The sequence below is a fragment of the Mauremys mutica genome, chromosome 6 (genome assembly GCF_020497125.1).
Source record: "Mauremys mutica isolate MM-2020 ecotype Southern chromosome 6, ASM2049712v1, whole genome shotgun sequence".
Taxonomy (NCBI): Eukaryota; Metazoa; Chordata; order Testudines; family Geoemydidae; genus Mauremys; species Mauremys mutica.
The window spans coordinates 108,109,663-108,126,225 of NC_059077.1; the positions used below are offsets into that span (position 1 = coordinate 108,109,663).

The 16,563-nt window shown below is 42.8% G+C and overlaps 1 protein-coding gene across 1 annotated transcript; it reads left to right on the forward strand.

The window, feature by feature from the left end:
• Nucleotides 1-494: 494 nt before the first annotated feature.
• Nucleotides 495-7,770, forward strand: DMRTA1 (DMRT like family A1). Its single transcript, XM_045020264.1, has 2 exons — nucleotides 495-1,020; nucleotides 4,079-7,770. The coding sequence occupies exons 1-2, from the start codon at nucleotides 495-497 to the stop codon at nucleotides 4,924-4,926; spliced, it is 1,374 nt and encodes a 457-aa protein (XP_044876199.1). The 3' UTR covers nucleotides 4,927-7,770.
• The last annotated feature ends 8,793 nt before the right edge of the window (nucleotides 7,771-16,563 follow it).

Genomic DNA, 16,563 nt, shown 5'->3' on the forward strand with positions numbered 1-16,563 from the left:
ATGGCTCACCTGAAATCCTTTCATCTCCTCCGGCAGAAGTGGAACTGAACCTGAGTCTCCCCCACCCCCGATGGGTGGTGGGCCCATATTTGTAGGCTTCATGCTGCCAAGGCTTAAGCACGGTTTTAGGGGTTTGCAGAACCGAGCCCTGCGTCAGGCTGGAAGGGAACAGGGAAGTGCTGTGGAGGAGGAGGGGAAACCTGTGCAGCTCTCGCCCCATTTACCTGAACTCACTCTCGCAAATAAGTCCCATCCTCGCGTCAGTGTGGAGCAACCTCCTTGGCTCCCACCACGCAGCGGTGCGGCGGGGCAGTGGGGACCAAGCGCCACCAGCCCGCCTCTCTCTGGGGGGCTGTCCCCTTGCAAGGGGCGTGGCGCTGCGCCCCGCTCCCCCCGGGAGAGACGCTTAACTCCCCGCACCGGGAGGGGAGAAGGGGCAGACGGCGGCGGGTCTCCCCCCAGGGCGCGCGGTGACCGGGCTCCTCTCTGCGGCCATGGAGCCGGGCAGCTCCCCGCTGCTGCCCCCGGGGCTGGCCACCCTTCCGCCCCCAGCTCCGGCGCTGCCCGGGCCGCCCGCCTTCCTCCGCCCGCCCAGCCTCTTCTTGCGGGCAGCGGCCGCCGCGGCTGCAGCCGCCGCCGCCGCCACTGGCGGCTCCAGCCCCTGCTGCCCGGAGCGCGGCGCCTGCTCGCCGCGGACCCCGAAGTGCGCCCGCTGCCGCAACCACGGCGTGGTGTCCGCGCTCAAGGGCCACAAGCGCTTCTGCCGCTGGCGGGACTGTGCCTGCGCCAAGTGCGCGCTGATCGCCGAGCGCCAGCGGGTCATGGCCGCGCAGGTGGCGCTGCGCCGGCAGCAGGCGCAGGAGGAGAGCGAGGCCCGGGGGCTCCAGCACCTCCTCCAGCAGCGCCCGCCCGCCGCCCGCGGGGAGGCGGCGCTGAGCCTGGCGGCCACGGGCCGCGGAGCAGCCGGGCGGGCGCCGGCGTGCGGGGCCGCGAGCGCGGAGCTCCCGCCGGGGAGAAGAGGTGGGCGAGGCGGCGGGGCGGGCAGCGCAGCGCGTGGGGCCGGGAGCGGACCCGCAGCCGCGCCGGAATCCTGGCCCCTCTGCGGCAGATCCTGGCTTCAGCGTGGCCACGATTTCCCCTCGCCGGTGCGAGCTGCGTGCGCCCCGGAGAGGCAGCCTGGCGATTCGGGGAGCCACCCTGATGTTATGCACGCGTTAGGGGCCAGATACCCAACAGAGCTCTGCTCCCCTGTAGGCTCCCAAACCAGAACCTGCTTATCCGTGCTCAGCACCCAGCGGGTCCTAGCCTGACGCTTACCGCCAGGTTTTCAAAAGAGCCTCATGCCCTGAGCTCTTCTAAAAATCTAGCCAAGGTTGCACGTTGTGCCAGTACTGTATATGTACATATGTATTGCATGTTTATGGGCATATAGGCAGTGTATTGCATGTTGTGCATGAATGATATGCACAGCGTATAAACACACTTTTTATTAAATATGCACTTTTCTATTTATTCTATATGTAATATATTGCATTTTGGCGTGTGTGTATGTATATACATATGCACACACACGATATAACAAAATGCAATATGTTATGCAGTAAAATAGGAAATGTCATGTTTAATGTAATATACTGTGTATTGATAAGTTTAAGATTATATCAGTGATATATGGCCTCAGTTTTGTCAACATTTATGCATGTGTTTAAGCACGAGTAGTCCCACTGACTTCAGTGGGATAATTCAAATAAGTAAAGTGCTTAAGTGTTTGCGAGATCAGGGTCTTTATTTTTGCATGTGTGTGTATATATAAATGCTAAATGTGCAATATTATGTTATTATGCAGGCTACTGTGTACATATGCAACTGTTGCATAGTAAGTATAGTAAGCAATATGTTATCTGTGTAATATACATAATGCAGCTTTTACAAATAAAATAAGAGATGATCAGTTTTAAAACAAAAATTTAGATGCAAGAAACCATTTTGTAAGTTTAGGAGTATTGTGTTTATGAAGTTGGTATCATGATGCCACAAAGAAGTAGATAGCTTTTTTTAAAACAAAAACAATGACTCCTGCTGATTTTTCTTGCATTTTTTGTTAAAATTTATCTTGCAAATCAATACTTAAGGGTGAAGTCCATTTAAACTACACTGGACTGTAGAGACTAAGGGTGGCAGCATCAGGTCCTTAATCCTTGCTTTTGGCAATAGTTTTGATATACAGCAAAGTTAACTGAAAGACTCGCATACACATTTGGGTATTTGACATGTCAAGGAAAGTAACATGTCCTAAGGAATCTTCTTAAATCTAGAAATGCTAACATTAATTGAGCTGTACTTTATATTTTGACAAATCTTGACTATAGCTGTTCCAAATGTGCTTCAGTGTGTTAAGGATCATGAATGTATGGGAGATTATTCAGTGGTCTCTGATTCTGCAAAGGCTTAAGCATCACTGAAATCAGTGGCAAAACTCTTGTTTACTTCAGTGAGTGCAAAATCAGCCCTTATGAGACTACATATGCTTATAAGCCTTTGCAGGATTCGAGCCTTCGTTTTTAAACACTGAAAGTCTATGTGGGATGGTTGCTAAGAGGATTGTGCAAATATGAGAAAGTTTTAAATATTTACATGTTTGTGGGCTTCTGATTTTAGGTTTTAATGGATAATAAACCAGTTTTATCCAATAAACCCTGGAAATGCTTACTTGTATTTAACAACTTGTCTACATAGAACAGTAATGCGGACTGCAGTGGGTGTGATTTCTAAAATGTGCTAACATGTTTAGCCTTAATTGGTCCATGTAGATCTTGCCGTAGTACACTAGAGGTTCCCTAGTACACTTTAATGTCACGCTGTTTGAAACAGTAAGATGTTAAAGGAACATGACAAAGAGATTACTCATTACAGTATATACAAAGAGAGAGCCAGGGTGGGGGGGACCTTGATTTTTGAATATCTATATAAAGTGCAAAAATTGCTAAAAATAACCCTTGGAAAATTTAAATTAATAAAAGACCAAAAACAGAAGCCCCACATTTATGCTACAATGAAATTATGTGGATTTTCCTTTAATTAACCATTAAAGCCTTAATTCTGTATCTTGTGTGCACAGGTAGAACCTTGTGCCCATGGAGAGCCCCAGTGAAATCAGTGTGACTATGTAGGCACAAATGTTTACCTGCATGGGAGCAATGGAAGGATAGGGGCCTAAATTTTTGTTCTAGGCATGTCCGATATTTATTTATGGCCTCCCCAAAAAGTATTGACATGATGTAAGTACTATGCTGAACAATTTAGAAAGTCTTGCATCATTATTCATTTTAATTTCAGCTGCCTCCTCTGTCTGTATCTCAGCTAAAAATAATAATATCTGGATCTTTCCCTTTAGATGAAAGAATGTTACTCAGTGAGCATCACCCATTGTTCAGGTTTTTTTTTTTAAATGAATAATTTTTCTTCTTCATGAGCATAAAAAGTAACTAAAAAGGAGGGAGGAGTAAGCTGATTTTCCGCTTCCCCTCCTCAGTCTCCCCCAAGTCAAAATCAACTGGAGGGAATTTCCTCAATTTCCCACACAGCATTCTAACGAAAGTCTGAAATTAGGAAGTAATTCTGTTGATGAAGAACAAGAAGGAAGAGAATCCTGCCTGTTCTCTTAGCTCTGCAGAGCCAACATGGCTGTTTCATCACTTAAATGAGCTGATACAACTAAATAAACAGGGGGAGTCTGATGTTTTCTTATTGTATACCAGCATAGCTCCATTGAAATGAATGAGAATCTGGGCAAGGATCCATTGTGTACAAAGGTGCAATTTTTTATTTAGTCATTTTTCAGATTTCAGTCGTCATTACACTGTTCATTGCTTCGAACACCAAGGGATAAAATCATGGCTCAGTTGGAGTCCTTGCCAATTTTACTGTTTACTTCAATGGGACTCGGATTTCACCCTATATCTTTGCTTGGGAAGTGTAATGTGTACTGTGTGGAAATTTTGGTAGCTATTTATAAGGCTTTTGAAGGCTAGTGGGGGAGTTTTAGACTAAATTAATCTTTTTTTTTTTTATTTCCCAGAAGAGCAGGTGCAGAAGTATGAATCGTACTTCAGGGTGTTGGAAGGTCCTGTCGTCCTATCACATCCTCCTCCCCTGATATCTTCGCTTGAGTCAGCAGAAGCTAGTGGAAGCTATAGAGTGAAGTCGTCTGGCCTGGAAATCTCAGAAAAGGGAGAGACTGTTCAGTGTCCTAATCTGGAACAGCAGTTGGAAGGTGTTGAAAGTTCAGGATCCCCTTCTTCTTCAGACATGGAATCAGGAAATGAAAGTGAATGGTCCAAGGATTTTGCTGCCTCCAGTTCCAGTCCGCCTGCTGCTGCTTCAGGACAAAAAGACCCACTTGGCATTCTCACCAAAGTCTTTCCTAGTCATAAACGAAGCAAGCTGGAGAGTATCCTGCAGTTCTGCAAAGGAGATGTGGTCCAAGCCATAGAACAGATCTTGAATAGGAAAGAGAATAAACAAAATGTCAAAGACTTTGCAAACCCATCTAGGTCTGAACTTAGTGCCTTACAGAGAGCCTCTAATTTTAGCCTCACAGGATTAGGTGTTGGAGCATTTGGCAATACATCAGCTTTCTCCCCTCTTCAAACTAGTTCTACATCATTTGGAAATGCAACAAATCTTTATGGCCTAAACCCTAGACTGGGGATTAGCCCTCTAAAACTGGCTTATTCCACCCCTGGAAGAGGGCTGCCTGGATTTATGTCACCCTACTTAACACCTGGACTGGTTCCAGCTTTGTCTTTTCACCCAGCAATGGACTACTCCTTTTCAGGAGTGATCAAGGATGCTTCTTACTTTCCGAGTAAAGAGTCAGTCACTAGCAGTGGAATTTACTCAAGGCTAAATCAAGAAAACCAGTAGTGCCTTTAGCATATTCCCTTTCGCAATGCACTCCCAAAATATGCAGCTGTGATGACATCTGGACTAGTATGTCAAACCTCAAAGGATGCTTTAAACCCACAGTCCATAGAATATTATATTAGAGGTGGCAGAACAGTTCCTTTTTAAAAGAACACAACGAGGCTTTGTACACCTTTTGAATGTTTTTTAATTTTAATGTAGAATGGCTTGCAAAACTAAAATTTTTAAGCAAAAAAGAAAATACTTTAAATTATGTATTTTTCCATCCAGAATATCTGCTGTGAAGAGCTGGTTTAAAAATTAGCACTGATTTTAAAACTGGGTTTTTTATTATACATATATTTTGTTTGTATACGGTCTTCAAATTGTTTTGTAAATGAAACAATAACTAGGATACATTTGTTTGTGAACAGAAATAGATAGATTCTGAAGAACATCCATTATAACTTTCCTCTCCCTTTTAAAAAATATTTAATCAACTTTGTGTATTTAGTCTCCAAAGCCAATGATGCAAACAAAAATAAGACCAAGACTTTAAAAAATGAGTCCTTAATGTTAAGTTGATAAATCCTGAAATAAGCAGCCTGATTTTCAAAAGATCTTACTGAAGTAAATAGGGGTTGCTGAGTGCTCAGTACTTTTGAAAATCAGGCTCTTCATATAGGTGTCAAAGGCCCTGATCCTGCAAAAATGTATGCACATACTTAATTTTGCATACTGAGAATAGCCCCATTTAGATTATAGTGCTTGATTGTCAATTGATAAATCAGCATAGCTCAGTTGAAGTCAATAGAACTCTGCTAAGTCAGCTGAGGATCTGGCCCATAAAGTTAAGGATGTGTGAAAATTTTTGCAGGATCAGGGCCTAAATGTGGATGTAGGAGCCTGATTTTAGGCACCCATTTTTAATAGTGTTGGTCCAAATGTAAAAACTACTTCAGCGTGGGGATTTGAATTTCTGAAGATCAGTCCTTTGAACTACACTTAATAGAACCCATACTTTGGGTTGTATTTTGGATTTATTTTATTTTATTTTTTGTATTGTGGATTTTTTCATTCATAAAATTCTTCTCAAATGATGACAGCAAGTACAATTTCTTTATACCTTTATTTTTATTGTGAGTTTTGTAGACCTTGTGTTGTGAATCTCGGAGCTAAACAATGAACAAAGTCAAAGCAAATGAGCACCATCTTCTGGCTATTCTAGTTCATTGCAATTTGATGTTTTGAAAAGAAAATTAGGATTTTGGTTCATAAGGAATTATTTTTTTAAATCTGCAAAGGTGAGAGACATGTTTCTCTTACATACGCTGGTATTTTAAATTTTCCTTTACTGGTTACAGTATGAATTTGGGGGAGATGCTGTTTAAATAATAGGAAGTGTTTGTATATTACAAAGATCCTGGTTACAAGTGGACACAGAATCAAAACCTGCTCTCTCTACTTGTATGTAAAGTCGTATTGATTTCAGTGGGATTCTTCTTTTGTATAAGGCCACCAGGATTGGGTCTCCCCAAAATGTTTGAAACATTTTATTAAATTACTTCTCAGGCACAATGCAGATTTTTGCATATATGTGTGCTTAATTTTGCATATTTGAGCAGTCCTGCAACATGAATGTATATGTGGCTAAAGTCAAAGTTATTGCAGGATAAGAGCTCTAGGATTGCAGAACTAGAAAGGGAAGTTCTTTTAGTTGCATGTAGCAACTAAAACAGAGACATGCCTTTGAGAAAGTATTTGATGCTGATTTTGTTGCTTGCTATCTAGAAAACATAACAAAAGGTTGACTTTGGGCCTGATCATGCTGCCACTGAAGTCAGTCTTTTTTGCTGTTTATCTGGTAGAACTAAAGTTTATTTCAATCAAACATCGGGGATTTTTCTAGGTGCTTATAGGACATGGGCAGGGTTAGGCATAAGCAAAGAGTAAACAATTATGAAGACTAATTATTTGGAGAACTGGCTTGTTAAATTATATCTTCTGAATGATTATATTTTATCAAAGTATGCAACCATTTTATCACTTATAATTGATGGTATTAGCATCAATGGAAATTAGCAAGCTTTCAGTATTAACTTACTTTGACATTTCAGTAGATGTCCCTGTTTCATTTGATTTCACTGAGGCCCTAAGTCAGGAAAGCATGGCTGTTCAGACATTTAAGCGTGTGCTTTAGCAGGGATGGATTTAAGTATGTGCAGTTGAGGCCAAAATGCTAAAATCCGTGCATGTCTACACAGTGGGGCAATGCACACTACTGGGTTGTGATTTCTAAAGCACATCAGTGTGAGATACATTAATTGGTTCATGTAGACTCTAATGATGCACACGAAGAGTTCCATAGTGTACTTACAACATTTTTCTATTTTAAACAGCTCTCCATTAAAGTACACTAGAGAACTTTTAGTGTGCACCAGCAGGGTCTACACAGACCAGCTAATGAGTAATGTGCCAGTGCACTGTAGAAATCACACCTCTGTAGTCTGCATTGCTGCACCATATAGACAAGCCATCAGCTTGCCAAATGATATTGTTCTTACTGGTTATTGTTTTTATGTTGCTGTTATTTCAATAGACGTAATTAAGAAAATGCCTTACTTGCGAACTAAGGATCCCGACCATTCACACCATAATATTAAAGTTTATAGGCTTATTTCAAAAGCTCTTTGTCAGAATTTGTACTTTTATAGCTATCTTAATGCACTTCCTCTTTGTAAGAGTTGGAGTGAATAGCCCTGGCCCTTTGTGAAGCTGTTTCTTTCTACTGCATTATGGTTTTTACTCTCATTTTCTCCAGCACACTAGGTTACACTCCAAGCACATATCATCACTTGTTAAATCTATCCCAGTGGTACCTCTCAAGCAAGATGGAGATTCCTGTGAGAGAACAAGTTCTGAAATGCCAGCCTAAGATCCCTGCTTCATAGCACACAGTGGACTTGCTCTTGAAGTCCCGAGTGAGGATTTAGCTATAATGTACTCTTGTTCACTTTTTTGCCCTGGATTTAACCAAGGACTTAAGCATGTACTTAAGTCTCATAGATTTCAATTAAACTAAAGCATACTCATAAAGTTAAGCATCAGCGCATTGCTAAATAGCCACGGAGTTATGCACTGGTTGAAATTTAAGTATAAACTTTGCTGGACTGGGTCATTAGCCTTGGTTTCCTCATTTGGAAAACAGAGATCAGTGTTTTCCCCTGTTAAGCACTGTGAGATCTCCCAATGAAAGGTGCTATGGTAAGTGTTAAATATTATTCCAGAGCTCTTCATTTTCTTTGAAAGTTGCACATCTTTGAATGTTCTAACTGCTATCTTTCTCACAGAGATGATTTAAGGGCAAATGCTTTAAAACAGTGATTCTCAACGAGGGCTATGTGTATCCTAGGAAGTACTTAGAGGTCTTCCAGGGGGTATATCAGCTCATCTTGATATTTGCCTAGTTCTACAACAGGCTATATAAAAAGCACCAGTGAAGTCAGTACAAACTAAAATTTCATACAGATGACTTGTTTATACTGCTCTTTATACTGTACACTGAAATGTAAGTACACTATTTCTATTTGAATTGTTTTTTTTATAATTTATGGTGAAAATGAGGAAGAAAGCAATTTTTCAATAATGGTGTGCTGTGACACTTTTGTATTTTTGTGTCTGCTTTTGTAGGCAAGTAGTTTTGAAGTGAAGTGAAACTTGGGGGTATGCAAGACAAATCAACTCCTGAAAGGGGTACATAGTCTGGAAAGGTTGAGAGCTACTGCTTTAAAAGTCACCATAGATGGGGTAGGTGAGAGTTAGAAAAGAACTTAGAAGGACAAGAGTAACTAAGGTGAGAATTGCACTCTTGCTACACGTTTTAATGTTTTGTTTTTACAATACAAATATAAAATTAAGAACTGCTATTTAGAAAAATGGAGTGGTGATTTACTAGAACAATCTTATTACTGCACACTTTCACTGCAGGGTTCATAGACGTGTGTTTAAAAAAAGATTGTTCTGTAGATTTAATCTACAGAGTTACTCTTAGAATTTTAGAATTTGAATCTACGGCCAGGTATTCTCCAGATCTGTTGTTAGTTGATATGAGTGCATTGCTGCAATTGGTATCAACAGATGTCTGAAGAATGGGGGAAGAAGATGCTCCTTATCGAAGGCAAGACAATAGATCTGTTTACTTGGTAACTTTCATCTAATTTTGACCACTTCTCTCTGTCTCCCAACCCTTCTTTCTTTACTCTTTACTCTTGTCAAGGTGGGATCCACAAAGGCACTTAGGCGTTGCAGCTCTCAGCATCGTAGCACCTAATTTGTAAGCTAGAAAATTACAGGAACAACACTGCCATTTACAAAGCTGAGTCATGCCCAGAGTCCCCATGCAATCAATGAGAAGAGAAAGGGGGGCATCTAAGACTGTGACCCACAAAACCCAGCATGCTAAGCGAGGAGCCCCCTAAGCTAGTCTATGGAAGATGCTAACCAGAAGGGTGTGTGCTAAGCCCCGCCCCTCTCTTGGAGATGGGCACCTAGCTCTGCTTAGTGAGCCACTAAAAGGAATGTGCCACCTGAAGTCAGGCAGTTTAAGCACCTAGGGCTAAGGGAGGAGACATGTCCACCTTATAATTTTTAGCCCAGGGGTAAAAAAAACTTGCCTGGGATGTGGGAGACCCAGGTTATATTCTCCTCCCTCCGCAAGAGGGGAAGAAATGATTTGAACAGAGGTCTACCTCTAAGGCGCTTTAACCACTGAGCTATGGGATAATCTGATCTAGGGTTTCCCCAGTCTCTCTAGTTGCAGCTATTCCCATGTGAATAAATAATAGAGTGATTGGAGCAGGGGGACTGGACTGGCATCTTTTAACCCCGCAAGTGGGTGCCCTAACCAGTGGACTACACAGTCACTGTCTTATTTCTAGCCCAATGGCTTGATTTAGCCACAGAAGACCAGCTCTAACATGAGAGATTGAGGGTGCCCCACCTCAGAATATCCATAGCTCAATGGTTAAAGTACTCTCCTGAGAGGTAGGATTTGAAGAGGGCTCTCCCTTCTCCCCCTCTAGCAGTGAGGGGGGAATTGAATGTTGGCCTCCCACATCCTAGGTGAGTGCTCTAACCTTTGGGCTAAAGGTATAAGGTGGACACCACCTTCACAGCTTCTGTAGTGGTGGCGGGATTTTGACTGGGGCCCGGTCTTGTTGGTATGCTCAGAAGCTGCCTACCAGATTGGGCCCTGCGTGTGAGATAAGTATTAGGTCACTTGACTTGTCTGGTTTGTGATTCAATCTAGTGCATGGCCAGCCAGGAGATAGACATCTGGATGCCTAGAGGGAGGCAGCAGTGTGCATGCTCAGAGGCAGAAATTTAGGCGCCCAGGGAAAGTTTACCCTGAAAATTTAGGTGCCAAGTGCGTTTAGGAGCTTACGGGGCTCAGTGGGAATTTCATGGATCGTAGTGGAGCCAAAACTGCATCTGAGGCACAGAAACCAGAGACTTAGTAGCCTAAGTTTGGGATTTAGGCACCTAAGTACATTTGCAGGTCCCACTCTAAGTGTTTTGCCATTGACTGCAAATGGATCAAGATGAAGCCCATAGTGTTCATGTTTTCTTCTGTCTTCAACTACTGTTGCTCACTGGAGAAGATTAAGAACTAATTTGGATGTTAAATGGCTACATTTTTTAGGGCTGCTGTACCAGAATAATGCAGTACAGTAGGACCTCAGAGTTATGAACAGCAGAGTTACAAACTGACCAGTCTATCACACACCTCATTTGGAATGGGAAGTAAACAATTGGGCAGCAGCAGAGACCTCCCACACCCTCAAAAGGCAAATACAGTCCCGTGGTAAATGTAAACTACTAAAAAAAAAAAGGGGGAAAGTTTAAAAAAAAAAAAGATTTGACAAGGCAAAGAAACTATTTCTGTGCTTGTTTCATTTAAATTAAGAGGCTTAAAAATAGTATTTTTCTTCTGCATAGTAAAGTTTCGGAGCTGTATGAAGTCAATGTTCTGTTGTAAACTTTTGAAAGGACAACTCTAACATTTTGTTCAGAGTTACGAACATTTCAGAGATACAAACAACTTCCCTTGCCAAGGTGTTTGTAACGCTGAGGTTCTACTGTAGTATTTCCAAATGACTATCTTGGACTCAGTTTTAAATTTAAAAACATTTGTTTTTTTTGTTTTAAAACAAAATGATCTGCTTGCAGTGGCAATTCCATAGAGTTAATATTCTCCATAGAACCCTGGTCTTCGGATCTGTTTTGAAATACTCATCACCTTTGTCATGTGAGTCTGTTTTGCATATTCATAAAAAGTGGTGTTTATAGATGTGGAGCGAGAACATCTAACTACCGGCTTGTCCTGGAAAGACACAGAGCAATGTTAAATGAGTCATAATCAAATTCTTTGGAATCAATCAGTCGTGGATCTAGGGAAGATATTCCATTCTGAAAGTCTGTTGCAGCTGAACCTGTTCCTATTCTCCTAAGGAAGGGTAAACAAAATAACACTTTTATAGGGAAGAGCCTTCATTGAGGCGTCTGAGTTCCAACAGGCTCAGAAGTGTCCAGGTATCAACAGTGTGGCAATACAGTAACTGGTTGACGAGAAACCTTGTCAGCATAAGAAGCACTTCTAACTCACTGGGGATACAGGAACTGAGCGGGGAGCAACGGCTCCTTGCATATTCTTGTGGATGTGGGTGGGTGTGATTTTTACATGTACTACAATACATGCTTCTGGAAAGACGTAGTATGTGTACTCCTTTTGCACAAAAACTTTGCTTCTGTAAGAGTTTTGCAAAAAATATCAGATATTACACCAACCTGGAGCAAAGCTAAACCGTATGATTTCACAACAGTCCAACCAATGCTATCTGTGCATTGGTCTGATTATGTCCTCAGTTACTGGGGATGTAACAAAACATTGAAATTCAGCTGTGGCCAATAGCTATGAGCATTGTTCATCACCTCACTGTTTGAGTGTTCACATAGCAGTCTCTATCCCAGTATGAAGTAGGCTCAGTATAAAACCCTTGCAAAGATTCTCTGTGTAAAGTCTCTTTAGTTGTTCCAAAATCCTAGTCATCAATGGGGAGGGAATGCTCCTGGGTCGTTATGCTAGTAAAGAAATGAACAGCCTAAAATACGAATATTTAGTTACTAGAAAAAATCTAGAAGCTTTATGGGTGTGGACATAAAATGGATGGAAAGGTTTGGGTGCTTATAAGCAAGAGAGAGGGCTTGTCTACACTACCGCTTAAATCAATGTAACTTACATCCCTCCGGTGTGAAAAAACCATCCCTCTGAGCAACGTAAGTGACCTTGACTTAAAGTGGTGTCTGCACTACGCTTTCGGCGGGAGACACTCTCCTGCCAACTGAGGGCTTGGCTACACTGGCGCTTTACCGCGCTGCAACTTTCTCACTCGGGGTGTGAAAAAACACCCCCCTGAGCGCAGCAAGTTACAGCGCTGCAAAGCGCCAGTGTAAACACTGCCCCAGCGCTGGGAGTGCGGCTCCCAGTGCTGTAAGCTAATCCCCATGGGGAGGTGGAGTACGTGCAGCGCTGGGAGAGCTCTCTCCCAGCGCTGGCGCTGCAACCACACTCGCACTTCAAAACGCTGCCGCGGGAGCACTCCCACAGCAGCACTGTGTAGCTCTAAGTGTAGCCATACCCATAGCTTCCATGCCTCTCCTGGCGGTGGAGTATTCACATCAACAGGAGAGCGCAGCTGCATTGATGTAGCACAGTAGTGAAGACAAGCTGGCTGTAGCGTTGTTTGAAATTTTAGTTGAACAAGTTTTCATTTGGCCATCAGGTGGCGATAGTGACAGTGAATAACAGAAGTGCTAGAGAAGGGTTGGGTAAGCAGACCCTGTACTGTTTCTAGAGAGGTATCTAATACGTATTTAGTTACCTAACGATACCTAGGGGTGTCTAGTGTGGTCAGGTATGTGTAGGGGTGTTTTCAAAAGATCCTAGGCATCTAACTCCCATTTAAACTAATGAGATTTAGGTGCCCAGATGGTTATACCCTGCTGAGATCTCAAGAGGGATCAGCAACACTACGATCCCTGTTACTGAAACTAACTACTCCAAATATCTTCAATGCAACAATTAACAGCATAGGACATCTGGGTCCTTTTAGGAGCCCTAACTTAGGAGAACAGTACACTGAAAGCCTCATGACTGACAGCCCTGTGCTCACTACCAGAAGAGCAATTAGAAGCAAAATGGGACTTAAACCTCCCAAAAGAGCAAAACTGGGGAAGTGAAACCAGTGAAGCAAGCCTTCCCTCCACATGGGGCTGTGGAAGCAGCTCATACCTCTGCTTGGACTTCAAGAGGATTGCTAGGGTGTGATCAGGAAGCAACTGGCTTCATGTAGCATTCTTCCCTGGCAACGTGTCAGCCTGAACATCCAGCATTCTTCTCCGGTCTGCATTGCCCTATCACTGCAAAGGAAACAGCACCACCCAGACATATATTTGTGTATTGGAGAGGGTGGCCATTGGCAGAATGATTCCTGAGGGTGTTTGTCAGCCTGTCATGGGAGGGAGGAATATCGAAGGACTGACCTGCAAAGCCTCAAAGACTTTAAGAGGCAAAAGGCTCAGTAGGACTTGGGAGCTATGCCGCCTACACTCGTTGTGACCCATTCCATCTCTCTTTTCCTAGAGGGAGCATGTGGCAGAAGCATCAAGAGACAAACCTTGCAGAGTTTCTTGTGTCCTGTAAAGATATGGGACGAAAGAGAGCAAAAGAGAATCTAGGCCAAATAGCAGGAAAAAACTCTTTCCAAACAGTGAGATCTCTCAGACTGTGGAATAGTCTCTTGAGGGCAGTGACAGGATCCCCTTTGCTGGTTGAAACATTTAAGACTAGATTGGAAAATACGCTTCACAGAACAGTAGGGGTGGACTAGATAAAATAACATACTTTTTCCATCTCTGATGTCTCACGTTCTCTGATTATTTATCCGTTTTTGCAGTGTAGTGCTTATGAAACCAACTGTAGGTTACTACTTCCGGACTTGCTCCTGCATACATTATGAGAGGCCACAATTTCTGTGGATGTGAAGCTTGACTTTTTTGTGTCCACCCTATGCTATTTGTTTTTATGTAGGAAAAATTAAAGAAATCCAAGTGCGAAAAATGAATGGTCAATTTCAGTCTAAATTCATTTCCTGTTTTCAGAGGTCAGCATATCTTAAAAAATCATTTACAAAAATACTTTTGTTTCTTACTGGTTCTTAGAGAAGCATGTTGTACTGATGAGCCCCAGCCTTTGCCCATTTGATTTCTTAATCTTTGTCTCCTCTCCAAGACACACTATCTATCTGGTGATTTCCCCCCCGGTTGTGAAATGTATTATTAGAACAGATTTAATGTGAAAATGCCTGAAGCCTTGAAATGGAAGAAATTTTCAACATTATGGAAAGCATTACCATTATAAAGATGCGCTAATCAAGACACTTTATCACCACCATCAACCCAGATAAATCAGAAGAACTCTGAAATATCACAGGAAGCAGGCAGCTACTCTATGTGGCAGTTAATTGAAGCCAACGGTACCACAATATTAGTTGAGACTGGGAGATATCTCTTGAAGATTGAAAAGATCTGACAAAGTCTTTTTCCATGGTCTGACTGGGTGAAATTAAGAAAAGTATTCAAGATCCTGAAGATAACATGACTGCCATGAATGGGACAGCTAATGTTTTGAACACAAAGGGTGACATTCAGGGGCAGAACTCCCACTGACTTTGATGGGACAAACTGCAGAACCCAGAGGACCAGTGTTAACACTTTTGGGGAAAGATCATCATTGACTTTACTAGAGCGACATCTGTACTCCAGCTGAGGATGTGGACTTTAGACTTAATAAAAAGATGGAAGACACCATTAGAAAGGTGTTGGATATATCTTCACAATGGACTGGCTGTGGAAAAAACTTCAGGTAGGTGATGAGCTCCTTACTCATATAAGTAAGTAGTTAATCTCATGAATAGCCCTCATTACGTCAATGTGAAAGATTCACAGTTAGGCCCTGAAGATTGGACTATGCTATGGGTGCTGGCTTCATGACAGTGAGAACAGTACAAGGCAACTTTTCCTGAATGCTTGGCCCATGCAGACTTTGCATACACATTTTTATAACCGTAACATTCTTTTTAAGAAACTCACACAATCCTATTCGCTTCTGCGTCTACGTCCCTTAATCAATTAACAGAAATTGCTCACTGTCATTACTTGAGTACACCAGGAAGAAAACCTGCAATTGGTCAGCTTTTATCCACCCCCAACAGTTACCAGGAAAGCAAGGCAGTGATTCCATACTGAGTGGGGTGCACCCACTCCAGTGCACTGGAGCTGAAGACTTTGCCTAGCAGGACCAATAGGGGAGACACTCATGTCCTGCGGCCCTAGCCATATAAGGACAGTAGTACCTCACCCCCTCAGTTCCTTCTCACTGCCTGTGGATCGAGTCAGAGTTCCCCTGTGCTGCCCTAAGAGCTGCGAGATCCTGTATGATCAACTCCCATTTTGACCATGGGGCATATACTGAGTCCAGTACCGATGACATCCACCAGCATTGACTGCCTCCATGCTGGTCGCATACTGGGCATCATCGGAGCTGTTTTGCCTCTCAGTCCTGGACTGTCTACTAGTTCAAGAGTTTGCTAGTGCCATGGCACTAGCAATCACCTTATCCTCTGTTGTTCTTGTGACTTACACTCCATATTCTTTATGGAATTATGCTTGTGATATGGATATGACATAACTAAGATATGTGTTATGCAAGTGCGGAGATAAAGGAGGAGGGAGGCACATGTCAAGACCCTAATTGGGCCCTGGGTGATCACTACTTCCCAACACAGATGTAATGAGATTGAGTAGTGCCCATATAAGAAAAATTAAAACTACTGATTATTCCTCAAAAAAGGTTTTAATGACTTTCGACTATAAAGGCAACACAGACAAAATAAGAAAAGCAATATTAAAGACCAGCACTGAATAAGGATTAATATAAATGGCAAGTTATACTGAAGACAAGCACAAGTACATGTACAATTATTATTCATTAGCTATTTACTACTATCTTAACACTATAGTATCGATACAACTTGAGATCAAGTTTGAGATCAACCAGACTTCTTTACTCCATAACCTTACCCTGCATTCGCCTGAAAATCTGTTACCCTTCAGTTGGCCGTTTTCCGCACTGGCCAGGTACAGACGGTCGCAAAGTGCTTGTCCCTTCGATTCAGGGGGTGTAGTTCAGGTTTCCCTTATGACCGAAACACACACATAGTCCAATACCTTCGTACTTTTTATCTGATTTGCAGGGCCGGCTCTAGGTTTTTTGCTGCCCCAAGAAAAAAATTTTTTGGCTGCCCCCCCTTCCCTCCAACTAGTGCTCCCCACGCACACCTCCTGCCGCCCCAGCCCTGAGCTCTTCCTCCCCCCACACACCTGCACCCTTCTTCTGCTGCTGGGTCACTGGTAACTCGCTCCCAGGGTGGGTCATTCAGCAGGAATTTTGGATGTGCACAAAACACAGACAGGATTGGTTCTCATATGGTTACAGAGCTGCAGTAAAGTGGAACAATTTTCAGCTTGTGTGATTGGAGG

Excerpts from the sequence above, each read along its gene's own strand:
- DMRTA1 (XM_045020264.1), top strand. The coding sequence starts at position 495 with ATGGAGCCGGGCAGCTCCCCGCTGCTGCCCCCGGGGCTGGCCACCCTT. Across the intron at positions 1,021-4,078 it reads GCTCCCGCCGGGGAGAAGAG|AAGAGCAGGTGCAGAAGTAT; the intron begins GTGGGCGAGGCG and ends TTTATTTCCCAG.